The 14,155-nt window shown below is 39.0% G+C and overlaps 1 protein-coding gene across 5 annotated transcripts in view; it reads left to right on the top strand.

Moving 5' to 3' along the window:
• NME7 (NME/NM23 family member 7) overlaps positions 1-14,155 on the top strand; it is a 94,206-nt gene that overhangs the window by 9,849 nt on the left and 70,202 nt on the right. The window contains exons 1-3 of one of the 5 annotated variants that reach the window (XM_030476332.1): positions 7,462-7,722; positions 9,090-9,197; positions 12,687-12,853. In XM_030476332.1, coding sequence (XP_030332192.1) covers positions 7,702-7,722; positions 9,090-9,197; positions 12,687-12,853 — 296 coding nt within the window. In that variant the 5' untranslated portion in view covers positions 7,462-7,701. Of the gene's footprint in view, positions 1-7,461; positions 7,723-8,793; positions 8,827-9,089; positions 9,198-10,668; positions 10,778-12,686; positions 12,854-14,155 lie in introns of those variants that run through there. The other 4 variants (XM_030476328.1, XM_030476329.1, XM_030476331.1 and 1 more) reach the window with 4 other exon arrangements.

The raw sequence follows: 14,155 nt of genomic DNA, 5'->3' as shown, positions 1-14,155 counted from the left end.
TCCCAGTTGAAGAGCAAGATTCACTTGGTTAGTGCTACAGGGGCAGAAGTATCCCCATGTTACTTGGCAACAGATGGTCCAGCCAGCAATAGCCGTAACAGTCCAAAAGGCACCTGAGAAGCCCAGGTACCAGTAATATTTGGAGTCAGATAACTGTGAATCTAAAGGATGTAGCATCTGTTTGCAGGAGGGTAAATGTAAATGCAGTCGAGTGTTTGACTCACTTAATAGATTTGCAAAGATGATTAAGAATTTTAATAACTTCAGCAATGCTTAATTAATTTGAAAAAAGTTGCCTTGAATTTGTGTGAAATTTTCAATAGGCACAATTTGTTTTCTACAAGGGGAGGATAAAAAGAGATATGCTTACAAAATTCACTAGTGAGCTTCTGAATGTGAGGTTTAGATTGAGAATCTTCAGCAGTCAGACACTGTCATGGAAATTGCAGTTGCCAGATGTTTCTCCATTTGAAAAGTGATCTTCTGATTTTACTTTTTGACTAAAGAAAAGCCTGTTGAGAAAGCGGTGGGAGGTCCAACAGCAGCAAGGGGGCTGCAGAATTGGAGTTCTAAAAATTATACCAGCTCATGTGTTAGAAACATGAATAGAAGAGGAGGAGGAAAATGAGTTTTAAGAGACAGAGCTAATTGAGTGCTCTATCTACACAGTGTTGTAGATTTAAGTTTTGCCTGGAAAATATCCTGTATTACGGGAACCGTGAAGGTAGAAGATGAGTTGAATAACACAACTTAATAAGCAGGCAGTGCTGAGGATTCGTGTGGGGATTTAAGGTACATTACAATACTGAGAAAAAGAGCACTTTCTGCCACTCAGTGTTATTTGTGAAATACCACCAGTATGTCTGAAGTCTCTTGTTTCTGCCTTGCAAAATTGTCGATAACATTTAATGGCTGCACTTTTTTGCCTTTCCATTTTCTTTCACAAATGAAGATTTTTCTGTTAAAGAATTATTGATGATGGAAAATTACTTGTAGTGTGCAAATAGATTTTTTCACACAGCTGCTTTCAGTCTGTTTGTCTCAGAAAACCCAATTTTCTGATCATAGTCTGTTGGTGTGTATCTGACCACTAATTTTTTCCCCTGGGAAGTTTGAAATTTAATGGCAGATTTCAGTCAGATTTGGCAGAGGGATAATGATGTTCCTCCAGCTTTCACAAGAATGGGGAGAGGGAGAAAACCCTCTACGGAATCTTTAAAGAAAGATTTCAGTGTGAGCTCCGCCCTCCTTAGGCATCAGAGAATCCGGGTGGGTATGAGCCCTTTATTAAATACCTGAACTGAAGAGAGGCCGTAGTCAAAAGGATAAGAAACACGAGTACAGAGAACCATGCCTCATTATTTGTTGTGCTTGCAGAAGTGCTTGTGATTCAGTAATGACAAGTAGTCCTGAGGAAAGCAGAAAATAGTGGTTTGGAAGTTTATTTGCTTAAGATTGTTGCCTGTTGTATTTAAACATATTGTCCTTCTTGTTCAGTCTGACTGAAGAGCATACAGTGCCTGGAAAGTATGAAGATAAATGTGTTTGGTGAAAAAGCAAGTGCTTTGCACTGCAACGAAATGACAGCATATGTTTAGCTAACCATTCCTTGGCCCTCTGACACGCATCTCTCTGTAGCACTCCAGGCATAGATTGTATAAAAGGAAGTTAAGCTGTCTGTTTTGTATAAGCTGGCAATGCTTTACAGCTTTGATGATAGAAGCATCCCTTTTAGTTACTAGTGCCCAGAGTAGGAAGCCCTCCCAGAATATGTATTTTGTTACAGCTGGAGAAAAGGATACACAAAAGTTGAAGTTGACTTGTCTGAGATTGCACAGAAGTCCATGAAAAGCTTGACGTAGAATCATAGAATGGTTTCAGTTGGAAAGGATCTTAAGGATCATCTAGTTCCAACCCCCTGCCACGGGCAAGGACACCTTCCACCAGACCAGGTTGCTCCAAGCCCCTGCGTCCAACCTGGCCTTGAACACTGCCAGGGATGGGGCAGCCACAGCTTCTCTGGGGCAGCTTGTTCCAGTGCCTCACCACCCTCACAATGAAGAATTTCTTCCTTATATCTAACATAAATCTCCCCTGTTTAGGTTCATGTTTAAGACATATCCCATTTGATGTCTTGGCTTTTTATGTAACTTTTTTTTTTTTTTTTTGAGATTCAATGTTTTAAATGTTTTTGATTTTACTTTTTCAGCTTTATAGATTTGGAGGGGCCTGTCATATTTAAGATGTCCTTACATGAAAGAGGAGCACTCGTAATGCACTGGTTGAGACCATCTTTGAGGCTAATTGAAGTTACATTTTTTTGTGTGGTGTTCTGAATTCATAAGCACTCAGTGCTACTTGGAAAGCTGGGCATCCTGCCAGGCCTGCAGTTCCCTAGATAGATGCACCTGAAAGCATTCAGCTGAAAATAAAGCAAAGCCAGCGGGATGTTAGAATGGGAGAACAGGAAAGCTAATAAGCGAACCATTTAGAGCAATCAAAATGCAAAGTATTTCTGGGGCTCTTAAGAAAGCAGGTGATATTGTGACGGTGCTTATAACCGTGGCCTGCTGGGGGAGTATAAGATTGTGCCTTTGAGGAAGGTGGAGATAGATCTGGTTGAAATTCATGACTTGTTCTTCAGACTAGGAGTTTATCAGTGACTTTATTTTCATTTGTGCTGGTGTCCTCTGCAGGGCCAGGGAGTAGAGTTAAATCTGCAGTGATGATTGGTCTGGAAGATGAGTGATCGGTGACTTAATGAGCTTTGAGTGACTGTTTCAAATAATTCAGAGCAGGACTTAAATACCTTCTGTTAGAGGTTTATCTACATCTACAACAGTAACTGCTGGACCCAATTCTGAGAATAACATTCTTGATGAAGGCTGGTCAGGTCCCCCACTTCAGCCCATGGTGAAGAGCATGAGGCCAACGTCTCTCTTAAGGAATGCACCAAAATGTACAGCAACAGTTATTTTTTTTGTAAAACCTACAAAGAGGAAAGAGAAGGAGAAAGATACCTGTTAACTGGCAATTTCAACAAATTCTATTATTTTGGCAAACTCATGTACAGTTGTGATTTTTTATCTTTTTTTTCCTAAAAGCATAAGGTAAGTCAATGTTAATGCATAAGCAGACTACCTGATGTTGGGGTCAGTCAGCTTCATGATATCCACCTGGGAGATTTTAAAATAATTTATATCCTTGTCTTTTGATACCATCCTGGTTTGTATAAAAATATTCTTGCTCATCCAAAATATTTTTGAGAGTGCCACCAGTCTGGTTTGGCGGGGCAGGTTGTGAAAGAGATGGTTCTTTTAAAATTATTGCCAGAATTTTAGAAAGTTTTGGGGTAGTTTTTCAGAAAGTTTGGGGGTTTTTTGTGTAATAGGAGAAACACTCATTCGATGTTCCTGTCTGCTGGTCCACCCCGTTCCCAGTTATTTTCAAAGAAACAGCTTAATTCTTAGATCAGTGCTTGACTGCAGGTTTTCCCTGTGACAGCAGTTTAACAAAATATAGAGTAGAGATATCAAGATGGATCCTTTTGGCTATGATTCAGCTTTTACTGAGGTTCCTGCAGTCTTTTTATTGCTTTGTTGGGGGTTGATTCAGCTCCTTTGATTCTTTTTCTCTCCGGTCTGATTTCAGAGTCATTGAGTCACTGAGAAAATCAAAGGAGCAGCAGACACGAAGCTGCCCACTTACAATGTAGCAATACTCTTCAAGACTCCTAAACTTGCAAATATGTGGGCAACAGGCCGTGAGCCTGTGTCGATGTGTCGTGCATGTTGAAGTTCCTAATAACGTGTATAAGCCTTATAGAGACCAGATTGCTAATAGTATGTAAAGATGCATTTTCTAGATACCTCGGGGGTTTTCTAGTTTCAAGAAATATTTTGATGCTGTTTTATGTGAAACTGTCTTGAGTATTAAGTTAAAGAGATTATGATAAGCTGCAGGCTGATAACTAGTTTAAGCGCAGGTATTTGTTCCAGTTAATTATAGATCACAGAGATTACAGCTCAAAAGCATAAAGTGACAAACTCACAGAAAAATACTAACTTTAAGCTTATAGATGGGGGGAAATTATCTGTATAATGGAAAAAAAAAATAAACTCATGCAAAAGGCAGGATCTTAGTAAAAATATGTTGCCCATATAATAGTGAGGGGAATCATCTCACTATTCCTTAGACTGTGATAAGCCTGAGAGTGCATATAACTTGCAGAAGAAAAAATCTGTGGCTCCTGAGTCCCTGTGATCTCCATTGTAAGAGAAACTCTAGGATGAAATTTCTAGTCAGAACTAGAGGAAGAGGATAGAAGTACACACCCCAGAATAGATAAATTGTGTGGCAGTCAGGAGTCATCTTGAAGCTGGGAAACCCAAATCCAGAGATATGTTCTGCGTGGTTCAGACGAGTGGGATAAAATTGTTTCTCCACCATCCCATGCAAGTTGCTTACTTCCTGAACTGCTGTTCTACCACAGTTGCTTCTCGTGAAAACCTTTGGAAGATTTGCTTTTGTTTTACTGCAGAACAGAAGCCCTATGGTAGTGTAAAAGGTTTACAGGATAAGAAATCATTTCCTGCTCAGCTTGCTAAGCATTCTGCTTCCTGGTTATGAGCTTCCTTAGCAGCTATGTTCCAGATAAAACATTTCCCTCTGCAGCAGAGTTTTTTGTGAGCACAGTTCTTTCATAAATGCTTGGGTTTAGCTTCTAGAACTTAGTCCCATGCTAGCTGAGAATGGCTGCTTCCCTCATCACTTTCAGAACTAAGTACCAGATTTATTTAGATTTATTTTGTTTTTTAATTCAGCTGTACTTCAATAAATGTTTCTCATGTGCACAGAGCCATCCTACTGCATATTCACACATACCAATATAAACAAAAAAACGTAAGCTAGCAAAACCTACACATGCATACAAATGTTTTTCTGTACAGTTTGTAAAAAGAGGAAGGAAGAAAAAGATTATTCTTTCCATATTCACAGGAGGTGAACTCTTGACATCACTGATTTCAGTGGCTTTAGATTTTACCATGAAAAGGGACTGTAAAAATTGAGCTAAAACCAGCTACTCTAAAACTATCGCTATATAACTATAAAGTGCACAGTCACTGCTGGTTTTTTTAATGCTGGTAGTTTTTCCACTGATGTGAAAAGTTATGAAAAATTGTTTCTCCCCCATTAGGTATTGCTTGGTTAATTGCTTAGTCGTGAGAGCGGAGGCTATGTGTGATTTTAATGAGGGCACGGTACAGAAAAGAATGGAAAATAATGTTTTAAAGTAAGAATTTTTGGAGTTCTAATGTATAGAGTCACTTGATTTATTATTACTCAAGCTATTCACAGTGATGTGATTTCACTAGTGACTAATTTCAGCCATTTCCTGGGGGAGTGAGGTGCTGGGGCTCTCTGGTCAAGGGCTGTGAAATCTTCCCATTTCAGGATTCAGTGTTGGTCTGGAGCTGTGGGGCACATTGAACATGATACCACCATCAGTGCTCTCTAATCACTCTGCTCTGGACAATATTTTCTCTTTGAGTTTCCTTTGTTAGGAGGATGAACAGAAGTCAAGGATGAAACTTTGCATGTCTCCCATAGTACTGCCTCATCTTTGAGACTCCTTCCCATGTTGCAGTCTAGGGCACACTAGTGAAAGGTTGTGCAAGAAGGTTGTTTGCCATACCAGTTCTGTTGATTGAGCAGTAAATTGACTGAAAGTAAGTGTTCAGAGAGCTAATTTCAAGGCTGTGCAAACTTAAAATTTGATTTCAATCCTTACAGTATGTAATGGGAAAGGGACAGGTTTTTGTGTTTGGTTTTTTGCCTGCTCTAAATAAGTTATTAAAAGTCTTTGTTCTCATTTAAAAGGCTGTATTATGAGCTTAGTATGTACTTGGTTTTTAAAATTCAGGATTTTAAATTGGTTGGTATTTTGATGACTTGGAGTGGCAGTTTTACAGTGATGCTTGGCAAGGGCTCACCAGAATATGTTCACATACTCCATGTCATGATTGTATTCAGGACTGTCTTCTACTGTTTTAAGACTATACACATGAATCTGCAATAGTAAAACAGCAGTCCTACTGTGTTTCATAGTAGTATAAGTATATAAAATAAGTATACTTATTTGGCAGGGTCCTCAGTTTGCTTTTAATGTTGAATTTCTTTGCTTTGCAGTGTGCACCTCTGAAACCATCTACCTGTTCACAGTCTGTTTCAAATTATTTTTACAGTGTTTTCTGTAAGCTCTTAAGTTTTCTTCGGATGTTGTTCTTTACATTTAGAAATATTTATTGTGGTAGTCTTATGTCCATAAATCAGGAGAAATTCTAGTTATGGCCCAGGAGAAGCTTTACAGACCTTGTTTTGGTTGTTTTAGAAAACTGTTAGCTCTCCACATTTTCCAGATACAGAGTAAGAACCAATACAAATTTTCCTGCTTACTGACAACATTACTGGGCATTGGGAGGTTAGGTCTGCAGTGTTTTTCAAGTCTAAGTAGCATTTATTGCTTTGCCTTCGCTTACAATGCTAAAAGAAGATAATACAGAATGTTCATTTTTGCCATTCAGCTGAGTAAGAAGCACTGGCCAGCAGAGCTTGCTGAATAAAAATATTAATAGCTCAGACATTCAGTAAGATCTTATAAAATAAATTTCAAACAGATCTTCAAACCAAGATTCCTTTAAAAGAAAAAAAGCAGACCAATTCCTCACCAGACATGTAGTTTCTGGTGAGAAACTACACCACACAATGTAGTTTCTCACTGTAAACATGAAGATGCCAATGACTGATACTGGTGACTAAGTGAAAAATCTAATGGTGTTTTCTTTGCTTGTTCACAGAAATACATTACTTCTCCAAGACAAGTAAGCATTTAAAGGTTTTGGAAGTTCTGCTTAAATGAAAATTAGTAGCTTCTCTGACAACCGCTACCTAGAAAGTATTTTAAAGTGATGCTGTAGTATGAAATAAGTAGCATGATGTAATGCAATTATAGATGTCTTCATGTAAGGAGGCATTGATTAAGGATGGTGCATCTTTATTTATTTCATGGATCACTCACTAATCAGCTTCTTGAGCAGTACTCCAGCAACAGGACTGTTTTTCTTTTTAGACGACCTCTTTGGTAGAGAACTGCTTTTCTGTAGCATCCATTCTTGACAAGATGATGGTCAAATTAATTGATCAAATGTCTTCCAGCAGCGTGAGTGTATTTAAGATCAAGGTGGAAATCAGTAGTTTAATGTTGTCTGCCAGGCCTTATTATTGCTTATTGCCAATATAGAAAAATTAAGGTATGAATTTTGACGTAAGAAAGAGTTTGTTCTGGCTTATATATCTCCAGAAGGACAGCAGCAGCAATGAAGACACAAGCATGTCTAGCTTAAATCAGGGCCAGAAACCACGCTAAGCCCTGGGGAGGTTTTGTGCTGGATGCTGCACCTAAAACATGAGTTTTAACTATTGTCAAAGGCTGCAGCGTGTAGAGATAACACAGAAGTTAAAGTAGCTCATGTAAACAAGGCTTTCAGTGCTGCACAGAATTCTACAGATAGAAGTGAAAGCTGCATCCTTCACAGAGCAGTGTGCTGCCCCCGTTGCATAGGTCTTTCTCTAATATAATCATATCTGTGTTTTGCAGCGTAAGGGTACCATAAGGGCTGACAAGAGGGTGGGGCAATTGCCATGGTGCTATTAACTGAACGGGTACAAGTATTCATCACATTGTAGAGTTCTGAAATTGTTCTTCATTATCTCATTCTTTCCTGCTGCTGTTTGCGTTAGGACTTCAACCTGCAAAAGCACTTAGTCATAAGTCAGTTTTAAGCTGAAGATGCTGAAAGAAAAAATGCACTGACAAGATCTCTCTTGCTGTTTTGTTTTGTTGGTTTGGTTAAGTTTGTTTTGGTTTGGGTTTTTTGTTTTGGTTTTGTTTGTTTTGTTTTGTTTTTAACATCTATATGTGTGTAGGCTTGTACTCACTAGGAAAATTATTATTCTTTTCCTGCTGATGTTCCAGAATAGTCATGGAAGCTCGTGGGAATTTTTTCTGTCTTGTTTATTGAGCAGTCTTTGAAACAGCTGAAATGCTGCTGTTTTTTAAAATCTGAAGGACTAAAAAGACTTACATAGCTTCAACTTGAACTCCTAGTGGTATCTAAATGTTTAAGATGTATAAGAAGAGCACAGATACGTCTAAAAAGTGGAAGCCTGTGGCAAGACTGTGCTTACCCTCAGGAGTAGCAATGAGATTTAGGGCAGGTGTAGAAGATAAAAATTTAGAGCTCCATCTAACAGCTATGAAATGACTGATGTTGCAGTATTGATAGCTAACAGACGTATGCCACTAAGTGGTGTTAGAACTGCATGTCCGCATGCATTGCATCGCCTTTGTGCTTACATTTCTGCAAAGGGTTATCCTCTGAAGGATGAGGAGCGGAGAGAAGCTACACATGTAGCTACAGTTTTAGAATTACTGCAGTCTAGCTTGCTTGTCACACTCCTTAGGGGCAGAAACTGAGTTGTAAATGAGATTGGGCTATTTATGCTATATGTCAAGTAGTGAATCAAACTGGTGTTGTCCTTTAATATATTTGTCTCATCATTAACAGCAGTTCAGATATAACTGCTCAGCAAGAGGACAGTGTTTTATTGTAGGATGGTGTAGAAAATGTGTTAAGATTCTGTATTTCACTTGTGACCAAACACATTATTTCTAAGAAATGAAAGTAAATCCAATACTTCCACAAAGTGAAGAAGTCTAACAGCAACTTCTCCAACAGTCCACCTTTCATGACCGATAAAATCAGAGTAAGTTTTGGAAACAGCATGGCAGTTTGCCAGGCAATCTCATCATACTTAAAAGATGATAGCTTAAAGTGAAAAGATGTCACCAGCTGTGATAAGCAGAAGATGATACGCAGAGGGTGCAAGTGCATTTACTAGTGGTTTTTTTTTTTCCTTTATTTACTTTTCTGATAACAAATGTAAGGAAGTTTTTTACTGGTGTGTTTTTACATATAAAACATGTATGCTCTCTGTAATAGCCTTTTTCTCCCCTTTTCTATTTCCAGAGTCAGGATGACAGATTTGCTTTCACTGCTGAATGGTATGACCCAAATGCTTCCCTCTTTCGGCGGTATGAACTTCTGTATTATCCAAAAGATGGATCAGTTGAAATGGTGAGAATAAAAGAAAAAAAACCTATTATCATAATTGTAATATCCAATTAAGCAGTTTGAAAAATGGGAAGCTGCTGCCTATGCCTATTGATGGAAAATGTAAGGAAAATGTAATTTAATGAAAAAATGGTAAAAAAATGTAATTTAACATGTATCTTGCTCCATTTCTAAAACTAAAAGAAAAGCAAAAGTACAGGTTCACAGCATGTGAAGCATGTGGAATAGCTTCCATTTTTATAATTTCTTTTCTTAAAGCTTGCTTTGACGGGGAGAGATTCATCTTCACAAATCTTTTTCATTCAATCTCTGCTTGGCTTTCAGAATTGAAGCTCAGCAACACTGACCTACTGCTTGAGAAGCATGATTTGAAGCTGATTCCAAACAGGGGCATAAGCTTCAGCAGGAATTCCAGAATTCTCTGAAGAGTAAAATATAGAAGTCTTATCAAAGTAGAGAAAATGATAAATTGCTCTTAATTTGGTTTTAATGAAAGGAAGGATTTTTCAGACAGTGGGATCTAAATTTTTGCATCAGTGGTGGTTGCACAGATCTTTCTGGCTTGTGGTTCATACAACTAATCCCCAGTTTATTGATAGCAGGTTAAAACAAGCATTTTGCAGCAGGCGGCATATATATACATACATTACATTTATATATATATATAAATGTAATATATACCGTAAAGATAATCCTAACAAACTAACCAATGCTTTGTGCTTCCTTTTAGGAATGAATGGTTTGGACTAGTCTCTTCCAATTTCTAATGAAGATCTAAGGGTCTGAGAATAGCCTAGATTTGGATATTCACACTTAGTAATTTTATTATCAAATTTTAGTTTTCCTGCTATAAATATCAAATGCAGAAATAAGAAAGCTAGTGGAATCTGCCTTTTCTTACCCAAACTACTGCTTGCTGAAACCACGGTACCCACCTGTGTGGAGGAGATGCTCTTTACACTTTTTACTGATAGTATCTTTAAGGAAACTCTATCATGATGTTGTCCTTTTAAAGTTAGTTCTTTATATGATGTCTGTGTGTGCACAGTTGTCAAAATGTGCGGATTTTTAGTTTTTATTTCCCAGAGACAGTTTAGTTAATCAGTCAGGAGCCATAATCATCTTCCTACACAACCATGTGTAGGCTGGCAAAATTGTTGTTCATTTCACCTAGACATCTCAAACCCAAGGACTTTCAAGGTGTTCTTAAGCTTCTTAATGCATTCAATATCACATACCTATGGCTTAGTAGACTTTTGCATTTTGCTAGTGTGCTCTTAGGTTAAGGTAGTACGGTGTGTACACAGTCATGAGTGTATATGGATTGCATGTGATCAGGATGTGAGTTAGAAAAGCAAAAATGCATATAACACCTCTACAGAAAGAGTGTCTCAAAATCACTTTTGCGGTGAATTTGTGGACAGAGATTGTATTTAGAATTCTTTCTGGATTTTTTATTTTTTAATTTCTGCAGAATTTAGTGATTCTTCCTTTGTTACTGCCTAATTCTTCTGCATCTTTTGGTATCTTGCTGAGGAGATGACAGCCCACTCTTACTTCTAATGTATCTGAGGGTAAGGGAGGTAATGGATATGAGCCAGCTTCTGCCTGCTTGTGAGAAAGATGTTTCATCCCCTTCCCCACCTCCCTGACAATAGCTCTGCTTTATCACACACCTCAGCTGAGGGTGGAGCAGAACTGTTGAAGGCTTGTGTTGTGTGAAGTCCTCAGCTTTGTTTTTCTTTCTTAGTCCTTCATGTCTTGGTTCCTGTGAAGAAAAATGACAGTGGGAATAATGAAGCAAGTTTCCAGCTTGCTTTGCAGCCGGATGAAGACAATATAGGTTTTTGCACAAGGACAGCAAGCCGCTCTTATGATCAAACTGGATCTCATGACAAAGAGATGCCCCATTTTCTGAAGTTTCCATAGTTAATAACTCCCATGGGAAATTTTTACAGCCTGGACAGGTTTTCTTTCTACAGGAGATTTCCTAAAGGGAGAGCAGAAATTTTTAGAAAGAACAGATTCTTAGTAGAGAACTATTTTGTTTTGCATCATTTACTTCTACAAGTACATGGCCAGGAGGGAAACAGTCCAGTCTTACATTACTTCTGCTGTGGCTTATCATTTGCTTTATAAAAAGGTCTTTTAAGCATATCCAAAATTCCACTCTAGAGAACAATTTTTTAACTCAGGAAGATGGCTCCCCCCACCTTAATGTTTTGCTTGAGAAGAGAGAAACAGCTCAGGGTGCCTTTCTAGCAACTGTTAGTGGTATAACCAAGGAAATGTCCAGATTTTTAGTCAAGACAGTTAATAAGCTTCTTGGCAAAGTCCAGGAAAGAACAAGTAGCTGAATTCAAGTGATTCTTTGTTTTTAGCATGTTGTCATTTCATTGCCTATCACAGTAGAGGACAGTTAGTAGGAGCATGTATGAGGGGCTAACGACATTTCAGCAGGGAAAGATTCTTCCTTATAATCCTACCTCAGCAGAAGGAAGTATCAAAATAATTTATATTGTCTGATCTGCAAAGTTTTGGCTATTCTGAAAAATCTACAATTCTTCTAGCCTTCTAACAGGAAAGAAACATATTCACATGTTTCAGAACATGGAGGAGTATGTAATTTTGCTCTTAATTCCCCCCCCCCCCAATTTGTGGGAATGACGTTCTTTCTTTTAATGCTATTCTGTTCTATGTACCATTACAATGGAGCACAGTACATGTAATTCAAGACAGAGAAGGGGAAGTCTGGTCTGAGGAGGACAAAACTCTTCCTTTCATAGGATTCTGCTTCCTCAGGAAACTGAAGGCATCTGTAATAGCTACATGCAGTGAAGAAACTGTTTAGCAGGTTGCCTTTTGTGCTTTGCCAGCCTGCCCAGAAAGCTACGCATTAACATCTTGCTTCTTGCTTGGAATGATGATATATAGCTGAATTGTCTTGACAGGCTTTTGAGCTTGCAGCTCTAGGCAGTGAGAATGTCTCAACCTAGTGTTGCAGTCACCCATCCGTCCCTAATTCTGAGTCTTGTGCAGTCAAATAAAGCATAGTATCATTGGAATGATGCCCTGAAGAGGAGACCTGCCACAATGCGTATCTTGATCGTTCCTGGTGTGAGCCATTGGTCTGTGAAACAGCAGAGGTCTGCTAGGGGGAACTCTCAGTGAGACTGGGCAGAGGTATCCACTAGGCACCTGAACCATTTATCACAGCTTGAATTAGCACAAACAAATGATGAAATGAAAAATGCAAAGATAGCTGTCAGCCTGAGAGTATTTAAATGGAATAAATTTGTGATTGTGGCCTAGTCTTCTCAGCTTTCCTGGTGCACCTGTAAGTCCAAAGAGTTAGGAATTAAATCAATTTAGCGATCAGATTCAATCCCACAGTACTGTGGAAATTTCTGAAGGTAGAGTAAAAATTATGTTGAGTTTGCCCACAGCTTAATTCTCTTGCTATGGTAGATTTTAATGTTCTTTTCTCTGCAGTATGATGTGAAGAATCATCGCACCTTCCTGAAGCGCACCAAGTATGAGAGCCTACACCTTGAGGATTTATTTGTGGGCAACAAAATCACTGTGTTTTCCCGTCACCTAACCTTAGTGGACTATGGGGATCAATATACAGCCCGCAAGCTGGGGAGCCGTAAAGAGAAGTAAGAATGCATGTTTTTTGAAATCATCCTGTGTGGTTTGGGTTTCAAAGTAGTTCTTAGATGGAAATGGGACAAGTATTCTCTACTATGGGGAAAGGAGGAGATAGCTGCAAGTTTGCATGCAGTTTGAAATGACCTGGCATACTGATAGCTGGCGTGAAGCAAACTGGCCCCTGCTTGTGGGCAAACTCATGACTACCATTGTTACCTGATAAATCTTCAAGGCCAGCTTCTCCATGGTGTCAACTGCTGCCTCCTCAAGGTCTTTTGGGAGAGAAGAGGTGGAGGAGGAAAACAGGGGGTCCTCTGCAGTCTTCTTACTCCCTAGGGCAGGCAGCAGTAGGATTGTTGTGATTTGGGGATTCTTTTAGGGCAGAATTTGGTAGTCCTGAGTGTTGGCCTTGAAAGGTCTGGATCTTGCAAAGCTAGCACCTGCCTCTCTGGGATCTGTGCAGAAGCTTAGTGCCTTACCAATCTGATCTACTCTGTGTTAGTAGCAGTAAGTGAACACAGTAGTAACAGGAAGGAAAGAGGCCCATTCCCATTCTCCATTGTTTCTTCCTACTATGGAGGATTTTTTCTGAGAATTTTTTCAGCATCTCCTAAACTCCGTGTGTGTGATTTACAACGAATTTAAATGTGGTTTGACTGCAGTGCAAGTAATCCCTGAATTTGCAAATTAATAAATTATGATAATCTGCTCTAGCTTTTTTTTGAAAAGAGCATGGAGTATTTTCTTAAGTATTATGTTCCAGTGAGCCCTCTTCGCCTACTTTCTTGCTCCCTCCCACTAACTGGGCTTATTTTGAACTCTTTCTGGAGAGTTGTACATAACCAGAAATATAAGAAGAGTTGCAAGTTTTAACACACACATATTTGTTTAACCTGACAAAAAACATTGCCGTGGAAATGACTGCTATAATATCTTTCCAGAAGGAGTTCTCCTGGTACTTTTTCTCCAAGCTGGGGTTGGGCATGGTGGAAGAGTAGTAAAGGAGGTGGAGAACACCAGAGGGTGGCTTCTGTGAATGTGGCTGCTCTCTCTGTTCCTCAGTGGAGCCTGTCTTATCTATGGTTTTTATATCAATGTCACTTTTTATAGTTGTGTATTTCCTGCTCTGCCTAAACTAGCCTAAGCCCTGGTGCTGATGCAGTTATACCAAGAAAAGGCAGCTTCTGATAAAATGACATTTTCTTCTTGTAAGGGAAGTCGCTGTCTATACAGCAACACTATAGTTGTGTCAATGAAGTGGTCCTGGGAGGGGGTGGATTTTTGTACTGCTCTGCAAAGGGAAGGGAGGG

The sequence above is a fragment of the Strigops habroptila genome, chromosome 2 (genome assembly GCF_004027225.2).
Source record: "Strigops habroptila isolate Jane chromosome 2, bStrHab1.2.pri, whole genome shotgun sequence".
NCBI classification, from domain to species: domain Eukaryota; kingdom Metazoa; phylum Chordata; class Aves; order Psittaciformes; family Psittacidae; genus Strigops; species Strigops habroptila.
This window is presented reverse-complemented; position numbering and strand designations above follow the sequence as displayed.